Source organism: Prunus dulcis, chromosome 1 (genome assembly GCF_902201215.1).
Source record: "Prunus dulcis chromosome 1, ALMONDv2, whole genome shotgun sequence".
In the NCBI taxonomy this organism is placed as follows: Eukaryota; Viridiplantae; Streptophyta; class Magnoliopsida; order Rosales; family Rosaceae; genus Prunus; species Prunus dulcis.
Window position 1 is genome coordinate 22,856,467 of NC_047650.1, and position 15,117 is coordinate 22,871,583.

The 15,117-nt window shown below is 37.9% G+C and overlaps 5 protein-coding genes across 10 annotated transcripts; 4 read left to right on the top strand and 1 right to left on the bottom strand.

Moving 5' to 3' along the window:
- The first annotated feature begins 34 nt into the window (after positions 1–34).
- LOC117614202 lies at positions 35–3,203 on the top strand. Its single transcript, XM_034342928.1, has 9 exons — positions 35–376; positions 978–1,329; positions 1,484–1,517; positions 1,773–1,973; positions 2,103–2,192; positions 2,277–2,342; positions 2,431–2,522; positions 2,626–2,673; positions 2,809–3,203. Exons 2-9 carry the CDS (start codon positions 1,007–1,009, stop codon positions 2,918–2,920), a joined length of 966 nt encoding a protein of 321 aa, XP_034198819.1. The 5' UTR covers positions 35–376; positions 978–1,006; the 3' UTR covers positions 2,921–3,203.
- Positions 3,204–3,752: 549 nt separating this feature from the next.
- LOC117614204 (cytochrome b-c1 complex subunit 8-like) lies at positions 3,753–4,582 on the bottom strand. The gene is made up of 2 exons (XM_034342929.1): positions 4,374–4,582; positions 3,753–4,079 (listed from the first exon to the last, which is right to left on the bottom strand). The coding sequence occupies exons 1-2, from the start codon at positions 4,541–4,543 to the stop codon at positions 4,031–4,033; spliced, it is 219 nt and encodes a 72-aa protein (XP_034198820.1). The 5' UTR covers positions 4,544–4,582; the 3' UTR covers positions 3,753–4,030.
- Positions 4,583–5,403: 821 nt separating this feature from the next.
- On the top strand, positions 5,404–8,791 carry LOC117625655 (pyrrolidone-carboxylate peptidase). 3 transcript variants are annotated; one of them, XM_034357184.1, is made up of 5 exons: positions 5,404–5,683; positions 6,051–6,355; positions 7,589–7,693; positions 7,814–7,861; positions 8,360–8,791. In XM_034357184.1, exons 2-5 carry the CDS (start codon positions 6,095–6,097, stop codon positions 8,597–8,599), a joined length of 654 nt encoding a protein of 217 aa, XP_034213075.1. In that variant the 5' UTR covers positions 5,404–5,683; positions 6,051–6,094; the 3' UTR covers positions 8,600–8,791. The 3 variants fall into 3 exon arrangements, with proteins under 3 accessions (XP_034213075.1, XP_034213081.1, XP_034213086.1); XM_034357190.1 differs by having other exon boundaries at positions 5,560–5,707; positions 8,360–8,789; XM_034357195.1 differs by having other exon boundaries at positions 5,560–5,683; positions 6,086–6,355; positions 8,360–8,789.
- Positions 8,792–8,917: 126 nt separating this feature from the next.
- On the top strand, positions 8,918–11,303 carry LOC117625629 (putative pentatricopeptide repeat-containing protein At3g05240). The gene has a single exon (XM_034357161.1). The coding sequence runs from the start codon at positions 9,194–9,196 to the stop codon at positions 11,273–11,275; it is 2,082 nt and encodes a 693-aa protein (XP_034213052.1). The 5' UTR covers positions 8,918–9,193; the 3' UTR covers positions 11,276–11,303.
- Positions 11,265–14,998, top strand: LOC117625637 (probable polygalacturonase At1g80170). 4 transcript variants are annotated; one of them, XM_034357172.1, is made up of 10 exons: positions 11,265–11,373; positions 11,989–12,167; positions 12,361–12,489; positions 12,677–12,847; positions 12,959–12,979; positions 13,087–13,294; positions 13,599–13,680; positions 13,847–13,955; positions 14,144–14,260; positions 14,444–14,998. In XM_034357172.1, the coding sequence occupies exons 2-10, from the start codon at positions 11,994–11,996 to the stop codon at positions 14,759–14,761; spliced, it is 1,329 nt and encodes a 442-aa protein (XP_034213063.1). In that variant the 5' UTR covers positions 11,265–11,373; positions 11,989–11,993; the 3' UTR covers positions 14,762–14,998. The 4 variants fall into 4 exon arrangements, with proteins under 4 accessions (XP_034213063.1, XP_034213069.1, XP_034213065.1 ...); XM_034357178.1 differs by having other exon boundaries at positions 11,302–11,368; XM_034357174.1 differs by lacking the exon at positions 11,265–11,373 and adding an exon at positions 11,410–11,822 and having other exon boundaries at positions 11,974–12,167.
- The last annotated feature ends 119 nt before the right edge of the window (positions 14,999–15,117 follow it).

Sequence of the window (15,117 nt, forward strand, 5' to 3'; positions counted from 1 at the left end):
AATCACAAACAAATTTGAATAAAAAAATGAAAATTTGTTCTTGACATAAAAGAGGAAAAGCTTGTTCTGTCTTCTCTTCGATCTTCTCCAATCCCGCTACTGCAAACATCAGACAACAAAACCTCCCGCGAACCCAACAAAAAAGAAAAAAAAAAAGAAACAAAAGGCAAACTCTTCCAGACCCTCCATTTACCCTCTCTATCTCTCTCTCTCTCTCTCTCTCTCTCTGAGAGAAAGAAAGAAGCAAAGCATCTGTCTTTTACCTTTGAATTTCGTTAGCGAACACACCTTTCATTTTCAGAGGAATCAACCTTACTATTCTCGTTTGGATGTGATCGTGAATTCGTGACATTCTTTGGGTAAAACCCACTTTAAAGTAAGGAATCTCTCTCTTCTTCTTTTCTTAATAAATTCATGAGAAACCATAACAGTCCTTAGCTCCGGTATCTGGGTTTTGCCTGCATTTGTATATGGAATAGTTCAGCTATAAAATTATACTTCATTCATTCTCTGTGTGTACATATTCAAATCCAAAAAGTTTTGGGTTCTTCAACCTCTAATTTTTAAGTACTTTGCTTGTAGATTTTGTATTTGAAGATATTTTTCTTTATATTTGATTTGTACTTTCAAATACTTATCATTACGTATTTGATAAAATGTTTATGTTTTGTTACAACGGACTAACAATGAAGCTTACCTTAATACTGGGTCTAAGTTTCCAACTGAGTTCAATTTATTTATTTATAATCCTTTTAACATTTGGAACTGCTTTTGGCTAACATTTCACATTTCAACTGTTGTCACATTTGAATTGTTTTGATTTTCATGCTTTCTGATTCCACTTTCTTTGAAAAAATTTCGGCATAGACTTGTTCATGATCATTTAATTTAAACACATAGCCTTTGAATCCAAATTGACTAACATAATTTCTGGAGCAAGTACAAGTGAAGTGAGTAACTTATGAGTTTCTTAACAGGATCTTCGAACCATACTTGGCAGCCCGTCATGACTGCCAATACTACTGATCCAAGTTACTGGTTGAACTGGAGGTTCCTCATCTGTGCAATATGGATCGCATCTACTATGGTTGTAGCCTCAATTCTTATATGGAAATATGAAGGTTTCAACAAACTTAGAACGAACAGGAGGGCAGCTCAGCGAGAAACAGTAGGGTCTTTGTATGAGGATGAAGCCTGGAAGACATGCCTTAAAGGAATACATCCCAATTGGTTACTTGCCTATAGAATAATTGCTTTCATTGTGATGTTGGGCTTGATAGTTGCCAATGTTGCTCTTGATGGATTCGGCATCTTTTACTTTTATACACAGTAAGCTATCTATCTGTATCTGCAGTTTTCATCTTCATAATCACAAAAATATCTCTTTGAGGAGCGGATGCCAACAAATTTGAAGCTCATTGCACTAATTGTATTTGCACGATTTATATGCTGATGTAGTCTGTTCCCTTTTTGCGCTTAACAGGTGGACATTTACTTTGGTCACCTTTTATTTTGGGGTATGTTTTTCAACTCTTGAAGGTCTTGAACATAGCATTTACATTGGTGACCTTGGATTGCTCAGGCCAATCTTACCACTCAAAGATGCTCAATAGGATAAGTCGGCAGCTTTTCAGTTCAAAACACATAAAACCCTTCTATCTGTTAATGTCCCAGTACCTTTAATCGATTAATGAAGTATGGCAAGCATTATGCTTAGTTTACTTGAATGTCCCTGTCCCTAATTTACTTATTCTCTGAACTTCATTTTGTAGCTGGCATCTTTGCTCTCTCTTCGTGGAATTTGCAAGTATCGCAATAGAGTTGGTGAGGATGAAGAACGAGGTACTTATGTTGCTCCAACACTTGGGGAGAATAGTAATCCATCCAATGCATCTAAAAGTTTAACTGACGAGGAATATCATGGCTGTGAAGACGCAGGTGCATGTGTTTATATCTTTCAGATTATTTATCAGGTAGGTTTCCTCCTATAAGGGGCTGTAGTTCTGGTTTAGAAATGAGGACTTGGATTCTTTATAAGTTGTGTAATTTCTGAGTTCTGTTATCTCAACCTGGTCATCTCCTTCCCTTTGTATCTGTGTTAGATGTGTGGAGGTGCCGTTGCGCTCACTGATTGCATATTTTGGCTCGTTCTGTATCCATTTCTAACAGCTGCAGATTACAAACTGAATTTTGTAAGTATACAAGCCTGGCAATTTCATTGACAGTTTATCTGTTCTTGTCTTCTTGTAATGAGTTTCCTCTCCATTCAACTGCAGATGATTGTCAGTATGCATTCAATCAATGCTGTTTTCCTCCTTGGCGAGGCATTGTTGAATTGCATGGTAAGTTTGGTTCCTTATTCATTATAATGGCATTTCTGCTTATTATTTCACCATTAATTACAAAAATTCAATTGTCTCCTCCTTCCAGCGGTTTCCATTGTTTCGAATCGCTTACTTTGTGCTATGGACGGGTATATTCGTGATATTTCAGTGGATATTACATGCTTGCAAATCTATGTGGTAAAACTACACTCGAAATTGTCACATTTCCTTGGGTTGTTACATTTCTTTTAGAGATTGAAGAAATTTAACTATTGTTCATAATATTTTAACTTTACTGCAGGTGGCCCTATCCATTTCTTGACTTGTCATCCTCATATGCTCCTTTATGGTATGCTGTTTACCTCCTTATCGTTAATTGTAGCAAAGTAAATTCGAGATGAAATTTACCAAAGTAAATAAAAACTACTTGCTAGAAACTGTTTCAGCTCTATCATCGTTTACCTTACGATCACTCACCTTGCAGGTATCTTGGGGTTGGATTGATGCATATCCCATGCTACGGTGTCTTTGCTTTAATAATTAGGATGAAGCAGCTTTTGTTGTCAAGAGCATTCCCGAATTCTTATCAGAATTGAGAGATGAAGAAAGATTGGTGCCACAAATTGCAGAACCATTTCATATAAAACGATTAGTGATGTTAATCTTTTGGCCTGGATAAAGAGGAAAGATTGGCTTCAGGCTTCCAGTTGTAGTTAGCCGCACTGCACATCATGATTATCTTCAAAAGCAGCCATTGATTGCAGATTTGCACATTCAATATTATGATTAATTATTCCATCATTTGGTAAATAAAATTTTAATTACAAGCTTGAATTTTAATTTTAATTTTTAAAATTTTATGAAACAGCGTGTTGTATACTTTCGAGTTTCTGCTGTGGATGTTTTTGACAAGTTTTAAAAGTGTTCTCAAATTGTAAAGTTTGCCTGTGATTATTATTAAAAATAAAAATCTGCAACAGAGCCACACCTGGGTTGGCGAGCTTTAGAACAAACCGTGGGATTTTAAATAATAGATTGGTCGTTCCCTATAATGATAAACCAACCCATCACAGTCCTTACATAAACACAAGCTTCATCAAACAAATTAACCTGCAGATCATACGTCCAAACCAACTACAGCTTTACAGGCATCACCACATTACTGCACAGGCAGCACCCCATTTACCGAAGTTGAGACCTGTATGGTTAGGATTCATGGCATCAATTTTTGCTTTGATGTCCGAAGAACCTTGCCATAATGCAGGTTCTTCATTCTTGGCCTCATGCTCTCATTAAGAGGTTAGCATCTACCAGCAGAGGACCAAGCACCTTGCATCAAACCTGCATCTAAACTTAACCCTAGGAATATTTTGCTCATCGATAACGAACAGCATGCACTCATTATCTACTACACATTTAAAAGCAGAAGAATGAAATAGAGCCTGCACTCTCAATTTATTATGCAGTTTGAATTTGTATATCAACTTCAAGAATCTGACAAACAAATTACAAACTTGTTTACAGAAGAATAAAACTCAAACCCTTCTGCAATTCACTGCAAATGTCATCTCATTTTGATACAAAACAACCAAATTACAACCAGTGTAGTTTCAATATGAGACGAGAGTCTATCATTCATTGCACACAGAGTTGCAGCTAAAAAGAAATTTTCCAATATTTGTTTGCTCAAACTAAGGCCTCCATCTTCAGTACCTGTGTTCCAACTTCTCCTTCTCTTGGTATTGCTGCACATACCTGCAAACCCACCCCAAAAAAACACTCACTTGATCTACTAATTCAGCTGATCTTAAAGTCTAAAAAACAATCCCCAATTCAACACCTATATCTATAGATAATCAAATCAGTCCAAAATGCAACATTTTGACCATAAATTTCAACAGTTCACCGCAAATACTTATGACCTGCTCCTAATTCCCATTACCAATTGAATATTCATACCATTAATTAACTAATTAAGCAACATAATTGAAAAAGAAAACCCTAATTTTTCAATCTGTCCAAAACGATAGAGTTAGATCGAAGAATTACGTGTAGGTGGCGACGAGAGGAGCGAGAAGGAGAGTGGCGCTGAGCCAGTTCTCGGAGACCTTGTGGTGGATCTTGCCGGTGAAGTCCTTCCACAGCCCAGGCATCACCTTCTGCTGGAACGGCGACAGCGAGTACACCACTGCTCTCATCTGCACCGGATGCTTCCCCATTTTCTCAATCAATGACCTGTCGTCTGTTCACTCCACGCTCTATATACTACTCAAATCAAACGACGAGACAGTCAACGTCGTTTCCATCTCATGAATGACGGCTCGAATCTGATTGACGTTATTCATCCAACCAGAAGATGCCACGTTCTCAGCTACTCAATAAACCAAAAAATTATTGTATGATATTGAAATAAGGTGATGTGATGAGTAATCCACATGACATATTAAAGGACTTACTAGCGTAGTGATTTGAAATAATTGTTTTTTAAGATAAGTTCTTAGGTTTGAATCTTATCATATGTGTAATGTGTGTGAGTTTAATATACTATCACTTCTCTCAATTGGAAAGATCCTAAACGTGATATAATTTGTTCGCGTATTATAATATTGGTGTAGTCAGGTACTCAGAAAACTGAGAATATTATATACTACTGGAATATTAGTATAACATGTCCACATGTCATCACATATATGTGTCATTAGGTACTCAATAAGCTGAGAAATTATTATGTGGTATCGAAATATGACATGTGATTTGTTCGCCATCTGCCATTTGAATAAGGCTATGAGGTTTGGTTGGATTTGCTCCCCAGTTCGAGTTCCAGCAGTTGCAACACCTGATGGCCAACGGCAGGTTCAATTTTGTGAGTGAGAATTAGTCAAGGTGCACGCAAACTGACTAGGACACCAAATAGTACTTACCAAAAAATAAATATATGGCTGGCATGTGATAAAATCTATAATTTGGTTGGACAATGTAGTTAATCTATTACTTTTAAAATATAATATTAATAAATATTCCCTTATATATTATAACACGTGAATGAGTTATCCGTGCAATCATACTCTTGTACCAGACTCTAATTAGTCCAAATAACCGGCGACTTTTAATTTAAGGAGGATGACGTATCCCACCGCCTTACTATGGCAGTACTATAATGTGGATCAGACACACCATCGTGGCATTTTCGTAAAAGATTAACGACCAAATGGCTATTTAATTGAGACTCGTTTCCAACGAGCAAAGTAAAAGAGTAGGCTGAAGAGACCAAAACTAGCTTTGCTTTCTCCAACTTGAGGACGGCATTTTCGTTCCTTGAACTCTACACGGAGTTGAGAGTTCCGTCCTGAATTTCAAAGGTCTGCTCCATTCCGACTCTGCAAGTACATTTTTTAATCCATTACCTTATAGATTTTCAGTTTTTTTTTCCTCTGTTTTCATTGTTTTTGTTAAGAAATGCTGATCGGTCAACTGCCAATTCCTAAGCTAATTTCCATTTTTGGCTGTCAAAGCATACAAATTTACTTAAATTTTAACTAATTGATCGGCCTCGTTGAAGGGTTGATATGATGCTTGATGCTTAAATCACTAGTGAACCAGCCTGATTACTTCAAAATCTTTGCTGGGTTTTTGTCTTTGACAAAAAAGTTTGAAACTTTTTCAAAAAGAAAAGTCGGGTTATTGTCTAATAGCATTGAAAATTTGAACTTGTTGTGTTGGTAGCAGAATTATCGAAGATTGGGAACTGTATTCTAGTGCAGGACGAGGAAATGGGATCAGAAGGACCGAAGAGTGTTGTCATTCATGTGAGTGGATTCAAGAAGTTCCAAGGCGTTGCTGAGAATCCCACAGAGACCATAGTTAAGAATATAAAAGGCTTCGTTGAGAAGAAAGAGTTGCCTGCTTGTCTTACTCTGGGCAGCTGCACTGTTCTTGAGACTGCAGGAGATGGCGCACGTCCTGCTCTTTACAAGACCATGGATTCCGGCGTTTCAACAACTGATTCTACCACTAATGAACAAGTCGTATGGGTCAGTGTCTCATTTATGATTGCTAAATTGACTTTCCTTTTGGAGGTTTGAATGGTCAAAAATTAAAAGTTAAAAAATTCCAAACCATTTTGAAATGTTAAATGCTATTCTCTGACTGTGTTTCGACGGGGTCTAGCCAAGGAATTGGACATGTTTGGGATATTGGGGACTCATTGGTTTCAAAAGAATTCAGAAATATTCTCAGGAGTTAGGCTGGCCTTGAATGGTGTTCTCCAGGATGCACTTAAAGTAAATTATAAAGACCTCAGTGATTTGAACACTACCAGGGAAGTTACTAACTCTTCCTAAGAGTCATTCTATAGTGAGGGCCTTATATATGGCCCTTCTTTTTTGGGTCTTATCTCTTAACTGTTGGATTAAATTCGATAGCGGTTCAATCAAATTGGTTAGCATGATCCAACGGTTAAGAGATAGGGCCTCACCTAAGGGCCATATATAGGGCCTCACCTAAGGGCCATATATAAGGCCCTCACTATAGAATTCTTGGAAGTCCTAAACCAGTATGTTTTTTCTTTTCTTTTCTTTTTCCTGTCAATGTGGGTGGGGAGATTCGAACCTAGGACCTCTTCCAACATTTGGAAGAGAAATACCACTAGATCAAGAGCTAGTTGGTTCCTAAACCACAATCCGTTAATGACTCCAAGCACATATCTTAGATTTAGTAATTAATTCATTGCTGGTTCCTTATCATCTTTATTAATATGTCCAGAAAAGTTATTGTCTTTGGGACTCTATCACACGAGGAACTAACTTACAGTGTAAATTTTATGCATCTATTGAACTCCCCTTATGCTTGGCTTGTTTGGCCTATGAGAATGTCTGCTTTGTGAGGACCTAGAGGACATTTTGGTCTCTGATTGTTTAGCTGCTTTTGTTAAACGCTGAATCCAATAGACCTTTCAGTTCCAATCATCATTATACTTCAATGATCTAGCCACTCTCCTGCCATGAATCAATCATATGTAGCCAAAGTTTAAGGCGAAAACATTGATATCTAACTCGCCTTAAACTTCTTGTGCCTCACCAAAGTCTTCTCGTCAGGTTTTGTTGCTTTGCAGATAAATCTTTAGAACAATGATCGTATGGCTAATTTTATGAAATTGTGTGAACAGTTTGCAATAGAAATTTTAAAAGGATGGTCATGTAGAAGCAGTATGCTAGTTTCAGTCCCCAGTATCTTCTCAAAATACTTAACCTTCATTGCTTTTTCAGCTTCACTTGGGGGTGAATAGTGGGGCTCTAAAATTTGCTATTGAGCGGCAAGCGATAAATGAAGCCACTTTCCGTTGTCCAGATGAGTTTGGATGGCAACCTCAGGTGGGTGCGGTTCGTTGTGTTTTAATGTTTAATGGTGTGTTGTTTATTTATTTACCAATGTTTATATTATCTTCACTTTTACTTGAACTTAATATTTTAAATTTTTTCTTCCTTTTCTAGCAACTGCCAATAATCGCCGAGGATGGAGGAACTTCTCGAGCAAGAGAGGTACTTGTATAATCTGTTTGCAATGTTATTCATAAAATTAAAAAGTAAAAAAGTTTTTCATTCTTTACTGAGCAGTTCATTTCCATTATGATGGAAAAAAAGAAGTTCCTATTTAGAATTTTGATACGCTGTGAGTTCATCAATACTTAGGGAGGGACTTAAACGTATAGTTTGAGTTGTACTGAATTTTCATTTTGCAGAAATTAGGGGAAGGCCTCAATTGTGCAGGTTTTAACATTGATTTATGTAATAAGTAATGTTATTGTGACATACTGTGATGTGCTTAATTTATCCAACCAATAAATTGTTAGATGAGTTGTGGCTGAAATAGTCTCGTCAGTTATTGCACTAGTTCTAATTAGAACTGAAAGGGGAACTGCTGCTTACCCTAGGAAGTTTTGTTGTAAAATTATAATATTAACAAATTAGTAGTCCATACCGTTTCTCTCTCTCAACTTGTCCATGTTGGCTAACTTTTCCACCATTTGGTTCTTGAAGACTTCTTGCTCGACGGAGGCAATCCATAAGATCTTGAAGAAGAAAGGATATGATGTGGCAATATCAGATGATGCAGGGCGTTTCGTGTGCAATTATGTCTACTATCATTCCCTCCGTTTCGCTGAAGAAAAGGGTCACAAATCTCTATTTGTCCATGTTCCTCTCTTTTCAAGAGTTGACGAAGAAACTCAGATGCGCTTTGTGGCCTCCCTTTTGGAGGCGATTGCAGCAACATGTTAATGTTAATGATCTGAATGCTTCTTTTTGTGTTATCTTGCCATCTGCTGCTAAATGTAAATCAAGGGTGTTAATATCATTACAATTGTAAAATAATCTATATGAACGTCTATTGCTGTTTGCTTTTTGGGTGAGGGAAATTGCTGTCCTTATTGTCCAGGAATGTCATTATATATTTAAAAAATTTCAGCTCCATCGTGTGACGGTGTACAAGTATTTGCTACCATTTGTCTGATTATTCCTTTTCCAAATACATCTTGTGTTTTTCAATTTGCATATGTCAGGCTTTAATTTCTAAAATGAATTGATTGTCTGCAAGTGGATCGAAGATAAGAAAGTTGTATTAGCATGACGTGCAGATTTTCCATGATTTTGATTCTTTTTCTTTACAGTTTGGTTTGGACTGGAAGACAAGTTGGTGGGAATTGTGCTGATAAAATGCAATTTGCAAGCAAAGCAAAGCCCTTAGCTTTGTTGTTTGGGGATGTTACTAAGTTTGGTTAGGTCAAAGAAGGTGTCTTTGGGTAAACCAAAAAAAAGTGTCTTTGCATATAGTCAAAATTCCTTTCACGACAGCGAGGGTAATTAAAATGGTCAATGATTAATACGAATCATAATTTAGATTTTCAAATGTCGTCAATTTCACTTCGGAAAGGCGCATGGGCAATGCGAATTGCTAGGTTGCTATCTTCTGTACGTTTCAAAACGACGTTTGCACCAAACTTTAACGTAGCCATAACCTCATCCACCTCATCTCTGCATTTTGACTCGTACTGTGAACCCAGTGCTCAAGACCATGTTTACTTCAACAACCGGAAAATAGACAGCTTGATCAAATCCGGGGACTTGAACTCGGCCCTCAACTGGTTCGATGAAATGCTTGTATACGACGTGGTTACCTATAACTTGTTAATTTCTGGGCACGGCCGATATGGTTTTCCAGAACAGGCTTTTCACCTCTATACTGAAATGGTTTCACAAGGAATTAGAGAGAGTGCTTCTACGTTTTCTTCTGTTTTGGGTATTTGTGTTGACGCAGGGTTTTGTAGAGAAGGAATTCAAGCTCATTGCAGGGTGGTCTCACTTGGGTTCAGCTTGAATTTGTATGTGGGGAGCTCCCTTGTTGACCTTTATTTGCATATGGGACTAGATAATGTAGCTTTGAAGTTGTTCGATGAGTTGCCTGACCGAAACTTAGCCATATGGAATTTGTTGTTACGTGGGTTTTGTGAATTGGGTAGGGTGGATGGGCTATATGGTAGGTATTCTAGGATGAAATTGGATGGTGTCGAACCAAATGGGCTAACTTATTGTTATTTGATTCGCGCATGCAGTAATAGGAGGCTCTTAGATGAAGGAAAGCAGCTACATTGCTATGTTGTTAAGGACGGATGGGTAGAGTCGAATGTATTTGTTGCCAATGCTCTGGTGGATTTATACTCTTCTTGTGGGAGTTTGATTGATGCAACAGAAGCATTTAAAGCTATTCCAACGGAGGATGTGATTTCATGGAATTCAATTGTCTGTATCTACACCGAAAATGGTTTACTGCTTGATGCTCTTGAATTATTTGCTAAGATGCAGTGCTGGGAGAAGAGGCCATCAGTCCGTTCCTTTGTTGGGTTTTTGAATTTAGCTAGTAGGACTGGGAATATTGAACTTGGAAAGCAGATGCACTCTTATGTTGTGAAATCAGGTTTTGATCGTGGTGGGAATGTTCATATTCAATCTGCTCTGATAGATATGTACGGGAAATGCAGCGAGATTGAGAGTTCGGTGTCCATATATGAAAGTGTTCATGAGAAAACTTTGGAGTGTTGTAATTCATTAATGTCCTCTTTGTTGCACTGTGGTGTTATTGAGGATGTGGTGGAGATGTTTGGTTTGATGGTTGATGAGGGAATTGGTCTTGATGAGGTTACTCTATCTACGGCCCTGAAAGCTTTATCGGCATCTGCCATGGCAAGTTTGGGCAGCTGCAAATTGGTACACTGTTCTGCAATAAAATCAGGTTTTGAATCTGACATCGTGGTTTCATGTTCACTCATCGATGCATATGCGAGATGTGGCCATGTCAAGCTTTCTCGCCAGGTCTTTGAAGAACTTCCTTCACCTAATGCTGTTTGTTTTACATCGATAATACACGGATATGCCCGAAATGGAATGGGAAGTGAAGGTCTTCATTTGCTCCAAGCAATGATCAGAAAGGGCCTGAAACCTGATAAGGTGACAATTTTGGGTGTGTTAAGTGGGTGCAACCATTCAGGGTTGGTGGAAGAAGCAAGAGTTCTGTTTGATTCAATGAAAAATCTGTATGGGATTTCTCCGGACAGAAAGCACTTTTCATGTATGGTTGATCTTTTAGGCCGGGCAGGTTTGCTAGATGAAGCTGAAGAGTTGCTGCAACAGGCACCAGGAAATGGCGACTGTGTGATGTGGAGCTCATTGCTGCGAAGTTGTAGGGTACACAAGAATGAACTAGTGGGAAGGCGAACAGTAAAAACTTTGTTGGAGCTTGACGTTGAAGATCCTGATATTTGGTTGCAAGCTTCAAACTTCTACTCTGAAATTGGAGAGTTTGACATTGCAATGCAAATGAGGGAAATTGCAACAGCACGGAAAGTGAAATGGGAGATGGGTCACAGTTTGGTCGAGCTAAACACTCACCGTACGATTTAGATCTTGAAATGATGGAACCACCTGACCAGATTCTTCATTGACCCCCAGATTCTTCAGCAACAATTTCAAGAAGCTGGCCTCTGCTTGTAAGTTGTAAGGTGTAGTCTCCCTCAATAGAATTATTATTACTGTAGTGTTTTTTACTTCTTTTTATATTTTTTTCTGGGTGAAGCGTTTGGTGTGCATGCAGTGAATAAAAAAATATGCATCTGTGTCCTTGTGTTTGGTATAACTAACTCGTTGACCTTTTCTTTTACTTTTTTCTTCTTAGTAAGAAATTCATTTAATTTTGTTGTAACTGTACATTACTGTTATTATTATTTCAAATCCATCAAATTCTCATTTCCCTGAAAGTATTGCACTTTGCAGATTTCAGTTTTTCTTTCCTTTTTGCTGAAAGAGATGCCACAGGCTGAATCCATGAACACTATTACTAGTGCATTTTTGTGCACTGATTTAAGAGTAAAGCAAAGAACAAATTTTCCCTTGCTTTAAGTGTGGGCTTGTAGAAAATGTAACATCTTCATCTACTTCCAAGGCAAGCCATGTAGGCCAGAAAACCCTTAAACTAATCTATACATATAAATTATAACCCATTGTTCATTGAAATTATACAAATCAATCAATCTGCAAAACAACAGAAAAGACAAACATGGATAAATTATTGATGGTTTCCTTTCTTGGTATGCTGATGGCAGTTTATGGAGTTGCAGGAAACATGGTATATGCCAACATTGGAATGCTTAATGAGCTTGAAAGCTTTGACATTGAGGAAGACAATGAGGTGAACGTTTTCGACATCCCGTCATGGACAAGTGAACGTGGTTGCAAGGTTCTTGTTAACGTGGATAGCTTTGGTGCAGTTGGAGATGGAGTTTCTGATGATACTCAGGTGAGAATACACAGTTGTATATTTGGACATTTTTTGTCATTCAAGTGCACTTCATTTATTAATTTATTGCAAAGAGGACATGACGCTTCACAGCTTTAGTGTCTGAACTTGCCAATTTTTAACCGCGAAAAAATCATTTACCAGAACTAGTTAATTGTTGATATTTATTCTTCTACAATGCCATTATTTTTAGGCTTTCCAAAAAGCCTGGGACATTGCCTGCTCTACAACACAATCGGTTTTCTTGGTACCCCTGGGACGCCAGTATCTAGTAAATGCAACAAAATTTCAAGGGCCATGCAAAGATAACCTAGTCATCCAGGTAATCTGTAATACAATGTTCACGTCTAAACGAACATCTACCCTTCTTAGATCTGTTTTGCAAAGATAACTCTTTGTAATCCATCTCATTTGTCATCATCGATGATAACTCTTCATATTCCATCTCTTTATACTCCTTACAATGTAAGACAATGTTCATGTTTGTAAATGGTACGATTGATTCACAGATTGATGGAACTATAGTAGCACCAGATGAGCCTAATAACTGGGATCCAAAATTCTCACGAGCATGGCTTGATTTTTCTAAATTGAATGGTGTCCTTTTCCAAGGGCATGGAGTTATTGATGGCTCTGGCAGTAAATGGTGGGCCTCATCCTGCAAAAAGAACAAGTCAAATGTATGTTTTTGGATTTTTATAGTTTCTACCGTATTCAAGTACTTCAATTCAGGAAATGATCATTAACAATTTGACATTAATTTATCTTCCTGTCTCTTCCCTTTTCTACAGCCTTGCAGAGGGGCACCAACAGTATGTACCTTTCCCTTATTTACAACCATAGTTTGAAAAAAGAAATCATTCAAATCATATGGGACCATGATCACTGGATAGAATTGAAGTTGAGGTTTTTATTGCAGGCATTGACTATTGATAAGAGCTCAGCTATAAAGGTAAAAGGCCTCACCATCAAGAACGGCCAACAAATGAACTTTGTCATCTCTCAGTGTGACTCAGTGCGAGTTAATGCAGTACAAGTCTCGGCTCCAGGAGACAGCCCCAACACTGATGGAATCCATATAACTTCCTCTACCAATGTGGTTCTCCAAGACTGCAAAATTGGAACAGGTTCTTAAACTTTCGTCAACATAATTTCTCATCTCACTTTTCATAGCTCAAAAGGCAGGAACTGGAATAAAAAATGAAACCAAAATGGTTATATGGGGAATGAATATCATCCTGTAACATAGTAGTTGAGAAAAAAATAATCTTTGAGTAGATAACCCGAGCATTAAGCGATGGGAAACAAGTGAGTACAATTAACCTGAAATAAATCTCGCACATGCATGACCAAGTTCCTCCGAGTGAAAGGTGCACAGCCACAGCGCATTCATATTTCAACAAAAGGTACTGATGCGTTGTGTTTCTTCAGGGGATGATTGCATTTCAATTGTCAATGGTACCTCCAATATTAAGATGAAGAGAATCTTTTGCGGACCGGGACATGGAATCAGGTACCATCTACTTTTGTTGTAGGCAAACCATACAGTTTGTGCCCCATGACCTCCCAAAGAGATATATGTCAGGCTGAAAATAATCATTCATCCTTTAATCTTTAAGTAAATGGAACTGAAATTTTTATGCTTATTATCTTTGTTGGTACAAACCTATGTTACTTAGCATCGGAAGTCTTGGGAAGGACAACTCCACTGCCATAGTCACAAAAGTGGTCGTGGATACAGCATTCCTCAGGGAGACTGCCAATGGCCTCAGGATTAAGACTTGGCAGGTTTTTAAGCTATTAATTGGAGACATTTTTCTTTATTTTTCATTTTTGACACCTCTCTCTTATGGTTACATTGTCAATGTCTTTTCGCATATAACCCGAACACATTGTCTCCTATAATGACTGACTAATTTTCCTTCTTTTTTTATTTTTTCTTCTTCTCTTTTTCCATTTGGGGTGTCCTTGTATAGGGTGGTTCTGGTTATGTTCGTGGAGTCCGTTTTCAAAATGTGAGGATGGAAAATGTATCAAACCCCATAATTATAGATCAGTTTTACTGTGATTCCCCCAAATCTTGTCAAAATCTGGTAATGCTTCAAGTTTCTTTCCTTCATCTCTAATCTCTGTCATTTGATTTTGATCATATCATAAATTATTAACTCTTCACCTAGATCAATCATAGCCAAAATATTTCAGGCAATGTGTTATTACCGTCAAATTTCATTAACTTGTGACCGTGCAAGTTGCTTATCTTATTCATGGTATTTCAGACATCAGCTGTGGAAATAAACCAAGTCATGTACCGGAACATTTCCGGGACTACAAAGAGTGCCAAGGCCATGAAATTCGCCTGCAGTGACACAGTTCCATGCAGCAACATAGTCCTGACTAACGTCAACTTGGAGAAGAAGGACGGCACGGTGGAGACATATTGCAACTCTGCCCAGGGCTTCGGGTATGGCATTGTGCATCCTTCAGCAGAGTGTCTAAATTCCCATGACAAAGACTCTATGGTCATCACCGATCCGGCATCCGAAGTTGAGCTTGCAGATCTCAGCAGGGAGGAGATTGTGCACACTGAACTCTGATTTGGTTCCTTATATGCGCATAATTAAATAACTGTTTGATAGTATACTGAACAGGGTTAATGAGCTTGTTGAGTGGTCTCTAGTAATGTTAAGGATTGTTGGAGGGAGGTTTGAGTTGCTCTTGTCAAATTTTAAGGGAAGTTGCGGACAATGTGATCATATATGTAGTTATAGATATAACCAAACAGAAAGTACCAATGATTATCTTATAGTTATATAAAGAATGATTTCCTACTATATCTTGTCCAGTTTTTGAAGAAGTCCAAATTTTGTGATTTGACCCTGGGCCGATACAAATTTTCAGGAAAAATCAGCCCCCATCCCAAAAAAGAAAACAAAAAAGGTCCATGACCATT